Here is a 15,993-nt window from a genome sequence, read left to right on the forward strand (position 1 = left end):
TTTTCATTTTGTTAAGGATTGAGATGACAATCGAGCCATATAGGAACTTTAGTACACTGTAGTTCAATGTTGGACAACTTTCCAATATACCCCCTATACCCACAAAAGACCAAAATGTCATATTTTTAAAACTTTATATAGTAAGCATGATCCTTTATCTTTTATTTTCAGGACCTTGAATATGGTTATCTCTTATTTTGCCAAGAATCCTAGGACCATGGTGTTAGAGAGACAACTGAAAAGTCATATTATAATATGCACCATGGAGTTTTCCACAATCACACTTTTCAGTCATAATACCAATATGCAAATTTGAGGTTAACATAAATTTACATGTAGTGATATCAACATTAAAAATGTATGTTTTTGCAGTAATTGACAAGCATGACATTCCTCTCAAGTTACCTTTGATTCAACTTCCAAATGTTGGAGGGCTATTTTAATATTTTAGAGCAAGCTCCATGAGGGCCTAGCTTGCAGATACCGGCACAATACAAGACTTTGTTATTAACATTTTTCAGTCAAATGACCAATTCATCCATTTTGAATTCATATACACAAAGCAATTTCAACTTTAAACCATTCATGATTGCATTATTATTTGTCCATTTTTGTTCAAACTACCATCAAACTGTTCCTGTAATATTTCTGCTTTCACCCAATTCTAAGTCAAAAATCACTGATTATTTTAATGTACTACTACACATATATCTGAGACTAGCATGCTCACACACAATCAAACACTTAAAAGTAATGTCTATAGACTGCAAATATTAACACAATTATGGCACTCAGTTTTGTTTTCTGCATTTTCAATATTTAATGATCATTGGCATTGTATTACAGATCACATGATCTAACATAAAATGTAACTCAAGTAAACGTTAGTTAAATGTTCAGGCACACAGTACAAAGAAGAGAGTTTCTCACACGTTTTGCAAATAGTTTGTACTGAAAAAATATGATAAAGCAATGAAACAGAAAAGGAAATATAACAAAATTGGAATAGTAGAAATTACATATTTGACTTCTTAAAGAACTGAATCTTTCATTGGAACTACAAGTACTGCAAATAAGCAATGAAAGATACAGAAGATAGCAAATTTTCAGAGTACATACACACATAATTATAAAGCATGGCAAAAATGACTAGAAATGAACTTATATGGATGGTTCCAAAGAAAGAACAAATATTCAGTATGACTGATGAAATATCTCATCAACGTTCTTGAAAACAAGATTGAAATAAGTATTTTAGATACATAATTAAAAACACTGCATGGTTTGTCATGAAAGACTGATTTAGCTTTAGCCTACAATGCATAGCAAGATACAGGCTCTAACTGTTGAAAACACAATTCTGTCGCTCATTGCAATAGTTGATTAAGAAAATCTATTTGAAGTATATCAGTAATATCTGTGTACAATATTTACAATTTATCATAAAAATTTGTGACTCCTAACAAACAGACAGGCTACTGCAGAGAGCACAATATTTCATCTTTAACATTTTTCCCTTGAGTTTGGCACATTTAAATTGATTTATTATATGCAAATGCAAGAACAGTCAAATTACACACAAGTTTTGCAATTGTGCAAATTATTCTTTAACATTTTCAAACCAGGAGTACAAGGAAACAAAAACTTTAAAACCTCCAAATTGGTAAACTCTGATAAATTCCAAAGCTTCATTTCCCATAAGGACTAGCAATTTAATTGATTGTTCAATGTAACGTTAATATCCATGCATTTATCATTTCAGCTACTTGTACATGACTTCATGTTGGCCCAAAAGGGAAAGAATGCTTCTAAAGTTTTAGTAGAAAAAAGCGGTTTCATTCACGCAGCACTCCGTGGTCTCTGTCCTTAATATGCTATTGAGGTTACAGCTTTGGTCACATATATGGAGCATTCTAGGAGTAAAACTCACTCAAATAAGAGGCACTGATTAAATAGAAGATGCTTTCTGAGACTTTCATCTAATATTTGTTAAAATCAGAACATTGCTAATGGTGATTTAATAATGTGCAACAATAAGAATATCATTAGTAGATTCAGTGCTTACAAAGTGAGAACATTACAAGACATCCTTAACATAACTTCCCACAAATAATCCAGAGCTTTAACCTGTTTCAAAGGTCATCCACAAACCTAAACATCAACACATGACATTGCATTTTAACATTATCTCATATCTACATATTTACATAGGAAAAGATGGACATAAGTATTTCACTTCTTTAAAAGAACATCACTACATTTTTTTGTAAATACCCATACTTTTTATTCTTTACCTCTATGATTAAAATGAGACATCACCTAGTTATGGGTGGGTGACAAACAAACAACGATATTCAATCAACTATACATCAAATACATCACTTACCCTAAATACAATTCTGCAACTCTCCAACATCATATGTGAGGGGATGCATATACACAGAAGACATACATACAAGTATATAAATGTTACCTAGTACATTATATTTTACTATATATTCTGTGTCTATAAGGACGTTTTATTTTTATGCTGAAACCTTGACTCACTGCTTGGTACAGGATGGATCTAATCTGGAAAGGCACAATAATTCTACTCTCCAACATCATATGTAAGGGGATGCATATACACAGAAGACATATACATACATATCAATGCAATCATCTTGTATGGCTGCACACAGCAGGGATTAATAACGCGAAACACTACAGGAAATCAGCTGCCAGCATTATATAATGTCATATAAAATTCTCTTTTTTTTTTTAACATTCACATATTTATGAATAATATTTAAGTTTTGACAAATTACCAAAGTGTATAATTCTAGGAATAAATTTTGTGATAGTTACCAAAGCCTACACATGTTAAACGGTCTGCATAAACTGCATACAAACAAAAACTAATCTTGAAATGCAATTCCATATTACAATAGCTTTAGAAGTAAATATGCAAATGAAAGTCATATCATTAAAACTTTGTCTATTATTTATAATATTGAAGAAACTTGGCATTAACAATGAGTTTCATTCTTGTTAACTCAAACTGGATATCATGTTCAACATCAGACATCAATTTCCTAAGAAATTAATTGACACTATATCTAATATAGCATGTGTACTGCTCTAGGAACATACTCAGGACTTTGTCAAGTTTTTACAAGGCCCAATGGCCTAAGGTACACAAAGCTTGTTGAAAATAATAGACCCGGCTCATGACACCAGCATCTCACAAGAAAAAAAAGTCTTCAACACAAACAAATCTCTCTTCAGCCATGGCTGTACTACAACAGTCTATCTCACTTCTAGTTTTCACTTGAAATTAAATTTGAGTTTGACCAGGTAACGCATGCGGATCTGGTTGGTGTTGTAGACGACGTATTCATTGTAGTTGAGCGTATAGCCATTGGGGTTGACTACTTTGGTGTTCATGCCTTTGCCAAGAGGGACTATTGTACCGTCATCCCTGCAAACATAAACAGACAGAGAGAGAAAGGGGAGAAGAGAAAAAGAGAGGGAAAGAGAGAAATACAGAGAAAAGGAGACAGGCCGAGAAAGAGAGGTAGATACAGAGGGAGAGAGAGAGAGAGAGAGAGGGAGAGAGGAAGTGATGGAGGGGAGAGAGAGAGAGAGAGAGAGAGAGAGAGAAATAACCTGTCAATTGCTATGAATAACTAACATTCTATCTTTCTGTTTTTGCAATGGCTCTACCTGCTGTATCTAGCTGTAAGGCCTTTTATTGAGTTACAAAATAACAAAAATAAAAAGTAGAAAACAAACAAACATAAAGCTATTGTTGACCATTCCATCACCAGAGCACTGCATTTTATATTGTGAAATAAATGTGTAAGATGTGAAATAGAAAAAAAATAATAATTTGAACAGCTCTCTGCTTTGCAACAAGACAACCCATTACACAACTATTTGGCACAGATATTCAAATCTGAATGACCAAAGCCATACAAAGAAAAGCAATAACAGTATGAACATTGGTAAAAAGAATGCAAAGTCCACTTTCTACACATGAACAGAAAACCAACAGTTCTGGGTTAACTGGTGATCCAAACATTTCGTCTTGAATTTTATTTCATCGCAAACATAGGGCTAGGGCTAGGGTTGTGATTGGGTTTCAATTTAGGGATAGTTTTATTTAAAGTACAGTCTTGGGTCTAAGGTCAAAGTTAGGATCTTAGATAAAAAAGGAATTTGACCCTAGAGCACTTGCAACTGACTATATCAGATTCCAAAAACTTCTTGAGAGACTTTCAAATACAGTCAATTGATTCTCAGAACTAATTGATATACTTACATTGTGAAGTTCTTCTTTGGGTCTGGTGCTATACTTCCTAATCCCTTCACACTTTGCTTGCCAGCTGGTAAAGCATCTGCTTTATAGTCTGCTGCCAACAGCTGATTCTCATTACCAAGGGCAACCTGATCAGTAGAGAGTAGAGAGGACAGAACAAGTGTTACATAACCAATGTTTCACCAAGGTAGATAATAATCCATGTAGTGATTTAGCATCTAGTCTTTGTGTTTATTTCAAGAACATTTTTCCCTTACTTTTGAAGACTTCAAAAAATTCTTATGATTTAAGTGGATTTTATCAACTGTTATTTCTTGTTTCTTTATACAACCTTACATTGGTCTTTTCCTTATTAATAACAACACAACAAAAAACTATCACATGAGAAAGTTTTCACAAAATTATAAATTTACATCAAGTTAAACTAATACAGTTCATGGGAATAAGAATTATAATTTTCAATGTATCACACAGAGTAAAATACTGCTCCTACATTAAAATCATACTAGTACCTGGTACAGTAAAAATTCAGAGTCCACAAAATTGAAAAGAATCTTTACTACTACAAACATTATAACTTAAAATCACCCCATGACTTCTAAGTCATATTTAGTTCCAATGCTCCTTTTTTATTCTCCAAACAACATGCTTAAATATGTAATCGCTGTTTCTCACCTCACAGAGTGTAAGCATGCCAGTAGGATTGGTCCTTGTAGCAAAGCAGTAGTTAGCAGACTTAGAAGACATATCAGCAAAGTAAACTCCTTTACCAAACTGAAACAAAAAATCAAGTAATAATGTAAGGAGATATTGAACTAGTAGAATAAGATGAAATTTCTAACTTGGATTCTTAGGCATAAGAGAAAGCACGATACATTACACAACTTAAGCGTGAGAGTATCAAAGTATCTGCAAGACGAATTCAAAGAAAATTATCTTGGGGACATTTTATTAAAGCGATGTAAATGTAATGTACTTTGGGAAAATAACAGAATTCATCAGATTGACAATATCTTGAAGACAATATGCAACTAAGATTTTCCTTGTATATCAAGTCATCATCAGCGTCCATATGCCATATTTTCATTTCTCCTTGTTAATTTTTTCTAACATGTACTAACAGGAACTTTACAAAAGATCATCTGCTTCAAGCTGTCTTCCAATACAGGTTTCATTGTTGAATAAGAAGTGACCTACCATGTATCCTGTTACAGGAGCTTCAGGCGGAGCAATGCGTAGTCCCTGGCCCAAGATACCAGCCCAGTTTGTCATACGAGAACCGTGCCACAATAACATCCTAGTATTAAAATAAATCAAAGAAATATTGTGTCAAATATATTTGTTATGAAGAAAATAAAAAGAAAGTAATCCTAGACACAAATCTCAACATCACTTGTCAAACATCTTTATATTAAATTTAATTAAATGACAACTTATTCCAGTGGCTTAACAGGTGGATGAGGTGTGATGGCTTACTGGTACAGCTGTAATCCTGTGACAGGTGGTCCCTGTTTTGAGACCAATTCAATGCACTATTGCTCTTTGGTAAGGCATTAAGCCTCATTTCCAAGTCCCTTGAACAGGACTTAAAGCAGGGGAAAAATACTTCCAAATTTTCGGGGGCTACTTTTCAAGCTTGCTTGCCTGAAAATAACACTCTTTAATTTGTTTTGCATTGAACTCTATGCAATTTTTTTTTTTTTTTTTTTTTGGGGGGGGGGGGGGGGGGGGCTCTTTTTGGCATTTCGGGGGCTAATTCGCCCCAAGCCCCCCCCCCCCCCCCCCCCCCCCCGTGTATTTTTTTCCCTGACTTAAAGTTGTCATCCCACCAGCTTTCTTAGCAGTCAGCAATAAGAAATAAACCTACCTGTTTCCAACATCCTTGAAGCGAGGTTTCTCCCCTTCTTTGTCCAGATCAAAGACCTCATCTACAGTCATGGTGTACTGGTTGTGAGTCTTTGCATGGGTGTTCAAGACGTAGCTTTGGATTAACTGCATGGAAACATCAGTAAGACAAAATCAGTTACCACTTTCGGGTCTATACATGATTGTTCAGCAATCACCATCAATAAGCAGTTAATGTAGTGGGTCTTCTTTTTGGATTGAAGGATTTTATTGAGTATTATCCATTCTCGCAGTCCAAAGACTGACTTGCAATGGTTACAACAGTTTACAATGTATATACATGATAAAAGCAATTATAGGATAATATATTATAACAGTCTAGGCAGCCAACATTGAAATTCAAATAAAAGTGATCAAATAACAATTATTACGGCAACTATCATTAATTTAAATTATGGGTGTTTCCTGAATGAGCCTAGTGGAATGATACACTTCAGGAGACACTATTGGTGAAGGAAGAAAATATGGAGAAAAGAGGAACAGAGATGTATACAGACCTTGAATGTTTCTGATGTCTTATCGATTGGTTTCATTTGACATTTCAGCGCACGATACTGTTGATCTATTGGATGCTCGTCTTCATTCTTCTCAGACTTGAGAACCGTCAAGGCAACCTGGATGTCACTCAATGCTTCAAGGAGAGCGAGCTTGGCTTTAAACTCATTCTTGGTTCGGATCACTGGTGGTCGCTGCATACTGGACAATAATACAGATAGAGCAATGATAGTCATGGCTTCTTCACTTTTGCTTCAACTGAAACATTGGTTGTATGGCAAATGATCCTATGACAAATGCTCCACGGTCAATTTCGTACACTGACTGAATTCCAAACTTTAACACTACACCTAAACCTAAACCCAATTGCAACCCTAACCCTATATCTCTGACAAATGAAGGCCCAAAACATTTGTCACCAGAGTCAATGGCAGATCACTGAAACAGCAAATGAACAAATATTAGATTAGCTTTGATTTCCATAATTAAACACTCTAGAAACATTCGTTTACATGTGAATCATGATGCATTCAATATTAAGCAAACACAAGATATCCAATTTGTGTGACTGATAATGTGAACCAACTAGAGCAAAGCATCCAAGTGAGAGTTGCACCCAGGACAAGTCAAGACAGATACAAAATCTTTACTGTTACTAAATGTTTGGAATACAGTTTTTAAAAGATACTTCATTACTGTCAATATCATAAATTGCATTTTCTTTTGCAAAGAGGCAGGCCTGCACAGAGTTGCAGATTCATTCCATCAAAGACAAACATATTAACAGATATTTACACCCCAAATCTGTCATAATACAGGAAAGTCCGCCTGGCAATGAGTATGATCGAGATACATCCAAACTTATCAGGAATGCATTTGCATCATACTCACCCAAAATTATGTGGGATCCTAGTGTAGAAGGCATCACACGCTTTGATGAGTTGGTCGCCAATGATAGAGCCCTCTATACATTTTTCTATCTGTTTGAGAGCGAGGTAGCCAGCCTTGATCTGGTCAACGGTCAGCTTACCCAAGGGAGCCTTCTGGGTGTCGTATTTCATCTCAATCACCAGATCCTCCATAGCCTTCACATTGCAGATCAAACTCACAAGGTTCTGAGAAAATAATTCATGAACTCAGCTCAGAGACTTCTACACATAGAACATTTTAGATCATGCGTTCACTGGTTCACACATGGCATTATGTACCACTTCCTTCATTACTTGGACCTTATGGACCATGTGAAAGATTACCTTTGTGCTAAACAAGTTTATGTGATACTACTACTACATTGTTCTTGCTAATACTCTTTTTTTTCTTTCTCCTTTATGGGCTACTTTCCCCTATCAAATTTTGTCAGTTGTGGATCTAGTCATTGTTTATTTTCTTTAAAAACTCTTTTTTTCTTGATTACATAAGTTCCTCCTGCTACCAGAGTCTTCAAACTTTCCTTCACTCATTCATTTATGTTTGTATAAATATTTATGTTTTTACAATGTACAAAGTTCTGCAATTCAGCCATTAGGCTGCAAATGAATTTTTAACAAAACCATTACCATTACCATTCTAAATATCTGGTTTAAAAGTAGCAAACATGTCTTGAATGATGATCACATACCTGCACCCTGATGTCCAGCTTAGAAGGAACCTTGGGCTTGGACTCCTTGGCATCACCGGATGATTCTACATCAGTATCCTAAAGAGATAAAATTATTGTAAGATTCCTGAATATTATGCATTTCTCATTGTCATCAGTACAATATTGTGTTGTCATCTTCCGAAACAAAATCTATCAATTTTGAGAGGTAGTGGGCAAAACTGCATTAATTATCATCCTGCATTTCCCCTTTACCAGACCTGCCAACGTCTGGAGTTCAAAAACTGTATTCTTTAGTGTCAAAAGTTGTATTTTACTGACAAAAGTTGTATTCTTGAAAATAAACACGGATTGTTACGCGGATCAAAGCCTCTTACAGTTTCTACCTACAGGAAGAATTTTTTTTATTGATCATTGGTTGAATATGCATTATTTCGCCACGACTGGTGTGTTTGATGAACCAATAAACATCCCCAAATTGCCGATGTGAGATGCTTGTAGGATACTTTACAGGACAGAATGGACATTTTGCCATTGAAAATGGCGGACGCACACACAAATATTGATACACCAAAAAAAAATTTTTTTTTTTTTTTTTTGAAAATCGTATTTTATTAAGGAAAATCGTACTGTCGTCTTTGCTTCTAAAAATCGTACTAAATACGACTAAATCGTACTGGTTGGCAGGTCTGCTCTACTCATTTTACTCATTCACACAATTACTAAAAAAAACATGTTAAGAAAGAGCAATTGTCAATTGCGAAATGCCCCGAGTCCCCAGTGAGTTTAGTGATAAGTCTAGTCTTATCATTACTATGATTATTTTCATTAAGGATAAATGTGTTAAATAACACACAAAAATTCTTTATTGTAGCTCACCTATTGAGGTCTAAATTATCTTTAAAATGTCAAGTTTATTTTTCTGTTCCAATCAATAAGAATGAGTTCATATTGCTTAGAGGAATTGCCTCCAATGAAATTTGAGAAGTGAATGGAACCTTATATCTGTTGAACCCCATAAAGATATGCTTATAAATTGATAATTTGTTTGCAGTATAAAAGAATGACAGAAAATGTAACCCGTCCAACTTTTGCGATACATGTTGTATAAAGACACAGTAAATACTTTCAGATATCATCTTAAAGGCATCGTTTAACAATGTTAAATCTGAGATTCATGGCCCTACGTGTTATCAGTGTTTGTGATATGGTGTAATATTGATGCCCTAAAAAAATTCCGCTTCAAAATGATCATGAAGTGCCTCAAAAAAGTAAAAAATCCTTGAGTGACTGGTTTTACCATACCGGTGCTCATTTTCCCCAATAGACTGTAGTGTTATAAAAACGGTTAAGAAAAACAAAAAATGAAATTTCGATTTCCAATCATAAATATCTTGATAATCAGACAGGCGATCGGCTTGTAAAATTCATGGGATTCCTGACTGACTAATTAATTATGATTGCAGCATGAGCTTAATCCAAGACTTTGTTTCAGAATCTGAGGCCATGTTACTGAGTCACTTTAAACTATCATTTCCATATTCTTACCTTGATGTTATAATCCAACTTCAGCTGGTCATATTTCCCAGCCACTTTCACAAAGCTGTCTCGATTCATCCATTCATTCTTAGTCTTGTCCCAAAACTTCTGTTCAAACGTAGACTTGGCTTTCTCCAGATCAGTACCACAGTTGACAAGGTTGCTCTGCCCTTTGTTACCGACTGTGAAAGGATGGTGTAGAGAGGAGGACATTCTTGCATTACCTTAACATGACAGTAGTTACTTACAACCTTGAGAAACATATTTAAATTCACTTATTAAAAAGAATCTGTACAATGGATTGGTCCTTTACATGGTACTAACTGTACTGTTGAGTCACCTCAAGTACCATGGTTTCAACAATGTTGCTGTATATCTGCAAACTAGTGTAAAACCAGAAACTATTCAAGCCTGCATGAAATGTCCACAAATTTTTGCAAATGGTTGAGATTCGCAAAAATTTAAAGTAGAAAAAAAATGAAATCACAATCGACACATCAATAAATGTTTGCAATTAAGTGTTAATACATGTTTTTTCTTTTCAGTTTTACTTTTGATTTCACACTTTGACTTGTTTGACTCTGTTAGTTCATGCAGAAAGTAGAGATCAGTATTCATAGTTACCTCTTCCCCATCTGAACCAAACATGATACCACTTCCTATTGGTCTCCTCTAGAAGCTGTAGCACATAGTATTTGTTGTTGTTGTTCTTCAGATTGGTCTGAAAACGTTTAAAAAAGAAAAGGAATAAAAGAATCATTGAGGTCTGATAACACAGGTAAACATGCTCCTATGCAAATGCTATTACATCATTATTTGTTCCTACAAATTGCATGACTTTCATATTTTTCTTTCTACAATTTGCCATTTTACTGAATCTCAGTGCAGCATACACCCATTCATAATTGTGCATACTATGCCAAAGGAAATTCTGAGTTGTCACCTTCTTTCAGACATGATTTACAAATGAATGACAATATTCCAACAAAATTCCTTTGTTCGGAAGTCTACTGTCATACATAAATTGAGTTTGTAAATTGATCTAGAATCATCCTTTGAATGTACGTGTACGGCATATCATGTGCAACTAAGGTACGAGGCATTCTATTCAACTCATTTAATGCATTCTGAGGGATTAGACCTTCCTGCAAGGTCACTGGCAGGTGTTTATCTCATCGAATCAGCTCTCAATTAACATAAGAAAAAGGGCATCATGGGGGATCAACGGGTACCGCTTAGGCATTGTTGGCTGTAGAGAGGGCGCAAGTAGCTATACGTAGTGCAGTGGGGCTTTAAGCCAAGTCCAATGATTACCTGATTAAGCATAGCATCATACATTGCAGAGGTGCTATCCATAAAGACCTGTGTTTTACCCATCATCTGAACACACTCAGGGTCTACTGGAGCTCTATTACCAGTGATCCGAACAGTCTTCACACCTAAAACAAATCAGAAATATGTCCATACTTTAGGTACAAAGATAAGCAATCTGGTTGAGAAAGTTCTCATGTGAAATAAAACAATAGCTAAACATGAAGTTGAATATGGTAATGTAATTGCAATGTGCAAGAAATTATTTAAACATCTAAGGGAAAAGATTGGTCATATTGATAGATGAAAACATTTTTGTATGGTGTAGATATTGTGGAATAATCCATGATAACAAATTAACCCAAACTTGCTGAAAATCATATAGAATGAAAAGCATTGCACAATCACATCCATATAGACATGCAGGTATCAGGTTGGTAAAGGTCATTTCAACCCATTTTATATGTCTCACTTCTACACAGTCCACATTTTTGCTCTTCCATAGTACCCTAAATACAAATTTAGTGTCATTTTTATTTTCATCATGTGTGCAAGTCAATGCCATCTTTCAATTTCTATGTGTAGTCCTTCAACTCAGGTGGGCATGGGTACAAACCTTCGTTCCATCTTCCTGATTTTGTCTTTGGTTTAGCTCGGGATGTACTCGGCTGTTCCTCTTCTTCCATCTCTTCTTCTTCCTCCACCTTTGGTTCATTCTTGACTCTCCTCCCACTCCGTGTCTTCTTCTGCTCACCATTACCTGACTCGGTAGTACTTACAAGCTTGATTGGTGAACTTGATGGACTGTGTTCTATATATGGAAGAAAAAAAGGGTTATCAACATGATTTCTGACAATAACAGTCTTACGAAAAAAGATAGTAAAGCCTTACAGTTTTTGTTGTTGTTTTGTTTATTAAACCTAAACAGAAACTTCAACAAAATAAAAGAAAATAATCAGTCTATGTATTCTCGAATTAAGATTTATCAATTAATTCTATACAATCATTGCCATCCCAGAAATGGATTGGAGATATGCAGAACAGTGATAATTATTCAAGCTCAGATAAATAAGCTTGGTAGTGGAACAGAAAATGTATGTTTACCAATCATCTACACACACACATTTCTTGCACATTGTCTGTACCTGTTTTCAATCTTTCGACCTCCCTCACAACATCTGTTTCATCATTACACTGCTCCATGTCGTTCAGATTGATGGTATAATTCCTTCCAGCAACCATTAAGGAGACTGTATCATCATTGTTTTGACGTCCATTTTCCAAAGCGATGGTATCTGAGGGACCGTAGGCATTCCAGCGTCTCTTTTCATCTTTCCATTGCCACACAAAATCTGAAACCATTCAAAGTAGAAAAAAATATATACCCGGTATTCAAATACATTTCAGCAGATACCACTGCTTTCTTTCCTTCTCTGCCTTAAGAGTATATATATGTATACATGGATTATTTTTAGCCAGATCTAAAAAAAAAGGTAGTAAGAGATTTTAATGGATAAGAATGGGTAGAAACTTACACTGATTTCCATCTTGAAGACAGCATCTTATTCTTCTCTCCCATCCGGTAGAACAGTTTCTCTGAACCATTTTATCTAGTTTCACCTCTAGCATCTTTCCGCCTGCTTCAAATTTTACATCTTGTCCATCCCCATCCAGACTGTCGTTGATAGCTTTTGTGAGATCTGAAGCACATGCCACCCAAACACGCTTGTCTTCCCATTGCCAATAGAGAGCAACTCGTCTTGGTGGCTTGAACTTCTTAGATGGAGAAGAGCTAGGCTCACCATCATCACCTCCTAAAATCATGATCAATTCAAAATAAAAAATAAAGATTGTGGAAAAGAGAAACAATGAAAATTCAGGATTAGTGACAGTCATTACCGGTAAGCTACATAAAACTGATAAAAGGAATAGGATCCAATAAAGTATCAAAACAATTCTTAACTATCATGATTAATTTGATTCTGAATTTCATTGTTTGTAATTTAATAGTTATAAAACATAGAAATAGACTAAATAAAGTAAGAGTAGTCTAGAGTATAGACAATATTTGTATTAAAAGTTCTAAAAATAAAAATAAGTTTAGAGATTTCCAAAATTAACAAATTAAGAAAAGTTTAATCAAACTAAAATTTAGAAAATTTCTCATTTTTAAGTACAGAGCAAATGGGAGGGGAGCTTGCAAGTAACAGAGTTGCCAATTTGTGTTTGATTGACACTGATCATGATAGCAACTTCAAAAATTCATAACTTTCTTACTTTTAATCAGAATTTGCTCAGACCTAGTGTGGGGATATCCTATCACTATCACTATCAGACAGGCGCGGATCCAGGATTTCTTAGGGGAGGGGGCCCAACTTTTTTTTTTTTGCTCCCGAAAATTTGAAAATCGCTCAGTGGGGGGGGGGGGGGGGGGGGGGGGGGTACAGAGCACAATTTTTTTTTTTTTTTTTTGCTCCCGAAAATTTGAAAAACGCGCCGGCCAAAAATTCGCTCAGTGGGGGGGGGGGGGGGGGGGGGGGGGGGGGTAGTGAGCACATTTTTTTTTTTTTGATCCTCAAAAAAAAAATTCAATTTGCACCCCCCCCCCCTTGAGCGCCAGGGGGGGGGGCCCAACCCCCAAAAGAGGTAAAAATCACGTGATTTTACATGATTTTTTTCTCAAGGGGGGGGGGGGGGGCCGGGCCCCCGGGGCCCCCCCCCCCTGGATCCGCCACTGCTATCAGATTATCACGCAAATTGTTATCACAGCAAACTACGAAAGGCGGGTGCACGAGCGTGCGTGAAGCCGATTACAATCGATAACTTCATGCACCCCTTGTCAGGTACGGTATATTGTGCTGCACTTTGCCGGAAAACCTGTGAGATATTATTTTTAATAATACTAGATCTAGGTCTAAGTTAGGTCTAATGATTAATGACTGTCTTCGTTTTTACAATTTTAGGAAAAATAGATCTAGACTCTAGATCTAGATCTAGACCTAGGTCTAGGTCTAGTCTAGGTCTAGACCCTACTCCAAAAAAAAGATTTAAAAATTGACACCAAAGGCAAAGGGGTAAGAAACATAACAAATTTATATCATGACCATTATTTGAACAATTGATGAAGATTAAGCTGATTTTAGGTATGTTTTAGTTGGGTATCTCCACGCCGGAGTTACGGGTCAAAAATGGATACGAAAGTACACTACCGCCCAATAGTCAATGAATTGGCCTACATGCATTGCAATATGTAGGTCTACACATTAAAAATGCGGCGACTTTTGATAGTCAAAACAGGTATTATAATAATCTAGAAATCTTATTATCTACGACTTACCTGCATTCTTATCACGTTTTCTTCCGCCTTTTGCCATCCTCCTTCAAAGAAATTTCTCAAATTTCCTGTAATCTTGCTAGTTTTGAAAAAATTGCTAGTTTTGTACCTGGGCATCAGGTACGAAGTCCGTCCTTTCTATGAATTAAGCGCGCGCCGCTCATATAATTATATGCGCGTGTTAACCAATCAGCTCACGACAGTGGTTAACTTGGAATGACATCATCGCACACTTGTTTCAACATGCCCATCAATTAATTATATTAGTCACATCACATGCATTCATATCCCATATATGCGAACAAAATGATAAATTTGGACACTTTGTTGTCATCCAGTCTAGAAACCCAGTAGGCCTACATTGGACTTTGAAGAAAAAAAAGGGAGATGCAAATATGCGACTATTAGAGAAGTGTAAAGAAAAATATATTATATGTAGGCCTACATAATTATTTTTAAGAAATTACGTTTCTATGCTCAATCGCTATTTAATGAAGCAATGTTGTTATTCAGTATTGTTTGAATAACCCAGAATATATATTTTTTTTTTAATATATATTGGTATAATTTACCCTCAATAATTAATAAGATTTAGGCCTATCTGAATTTCATTTTTCTGCAATGTGAATTAACGCCGACCTCGGAAAGGAGGTACATAAAAACTTTTAGATACCTCACTTAAGAAATCCAGCCATCTGATTGGTCGAAATTGCAGTCATGGTTTTAGCCATTCCCGTAAATTTCCCGCTCCCGTCAGTGAGGGGGGGGGGGGGGGGGGGCGGGGGGGGCACGTGTCCCCTGCGCCCCCTAGATCCGCCACTGAGGCCTACGTGTATGTTGAACTTAAACGGAAATCAAACATTTATTATTTTTGTCTGATAAATAAGGTCCAGTATACAAAAGTGTTTAGAATTTATGATCTGAGAGGCACATCCAGCACACAGAACCCGCGGCCCCACCCCCATCCACGAAATGTTATTTATAATTTATAACATAGGATATATATATATATATATATATATATATAATATATATAACACATATAATATAATATATATAACATAATTATATAATATACAGGGCGCGACAAACCCGCTTGCCCGACGTCCCGGGGCAACCAAATTGAGCCGTCGGGCAAGTAAATCAAATTATCACTTGCCCGATTCGGGCAAGTGATACTTTTACAGTAATTTCCTAGTGTCCAAGAACTCTACCATTCACCCGTCAACTTCTTACCCGTCGTCAAAATCCAGAAGCAAAAAAGCGATCGTTCCGATTTCGAAAAAACTTCACAGACAGCTAGCCAGCTCAGCTAGCTCAGCGCGCATGCAACAGTGACACTTCAAGCCATGAATGCCGCTCCGCCTCCACGCACGGCCGGCCGTGAGCTAGCTAGAGACAGCTAGCGCGATCGTACCAGCTGCGAGCTTATTCGCGCTCTCTCTCTCTAGCTCTGCAGGCCGCACCGACAGGCCTTTGCTATTCTCTGATTGCCGATTGGTTGAATCACGC

The 15,993-nt window shown here is 36.1% G+C and overlaps 1 protein-coding gene across 1 annotated transcript; it reads right to left on the reverse strand.

Moving 5' to 3' along the window:
- Window positions 1-795: 795 nt before the first annotated feature.
- Window positions 796-14,595, reverse strand: LOC763210 (poly [ADP-ribose] polymerase 2). Its single transcript, XM_030975304.1, has 15 exons — window positions 14,485-14,595; window positions 12,683-12,961; window positions 12,293-12,499; window positions 11,764-11,958; window positions 11,151-11,275; window positions 10,461-10,557; window positions 9,846-10,018; window positions 8,319-8,396; window positions 7,592-7,815; window positions 6,703-6,901; window positions 6,168-6,292; window positions 5,498-5,597; window positions 4,976-5,074; window positions 4,304-4,428; window positions 796-3,460 (listed from the first exon to the last, which is right to left on the reverse strand). Exons 1-15 carry the CDS (start codon window positions 14,519-14,521, stop codon window positions 3,307-3,309), a joined length of 2,217 nt encoding a protein of 738 aa, XP_030831164.1. The 5' UTR covers window positions 14,522-14,595; the 3' UTR covers window positions 796-3,306.
- Between the last annotated feature and the right edge of the window lie 1,398 nt (window positions 14,596-15,993).

Source organism: Strongylocentrotus purpuratus, unplaced genomic scaffold (genome assembly GCF_000002235.5).
Source record: "Strongylocentrotus purpuratus isolate Spur 01 unplaced genomic scaffold, Spur_5.0 spur5_scaffold_8, whole genome shotgun sequence".
Classification (NCBI taxonomy): domain Eukaryota; kingdom Metazoa; phylum Echinodermata; class Echinoidea; order Camarodonta; family Strongylocentrotidae; genus Strongylocentrotus; species Strongylocentrotus purpuratus.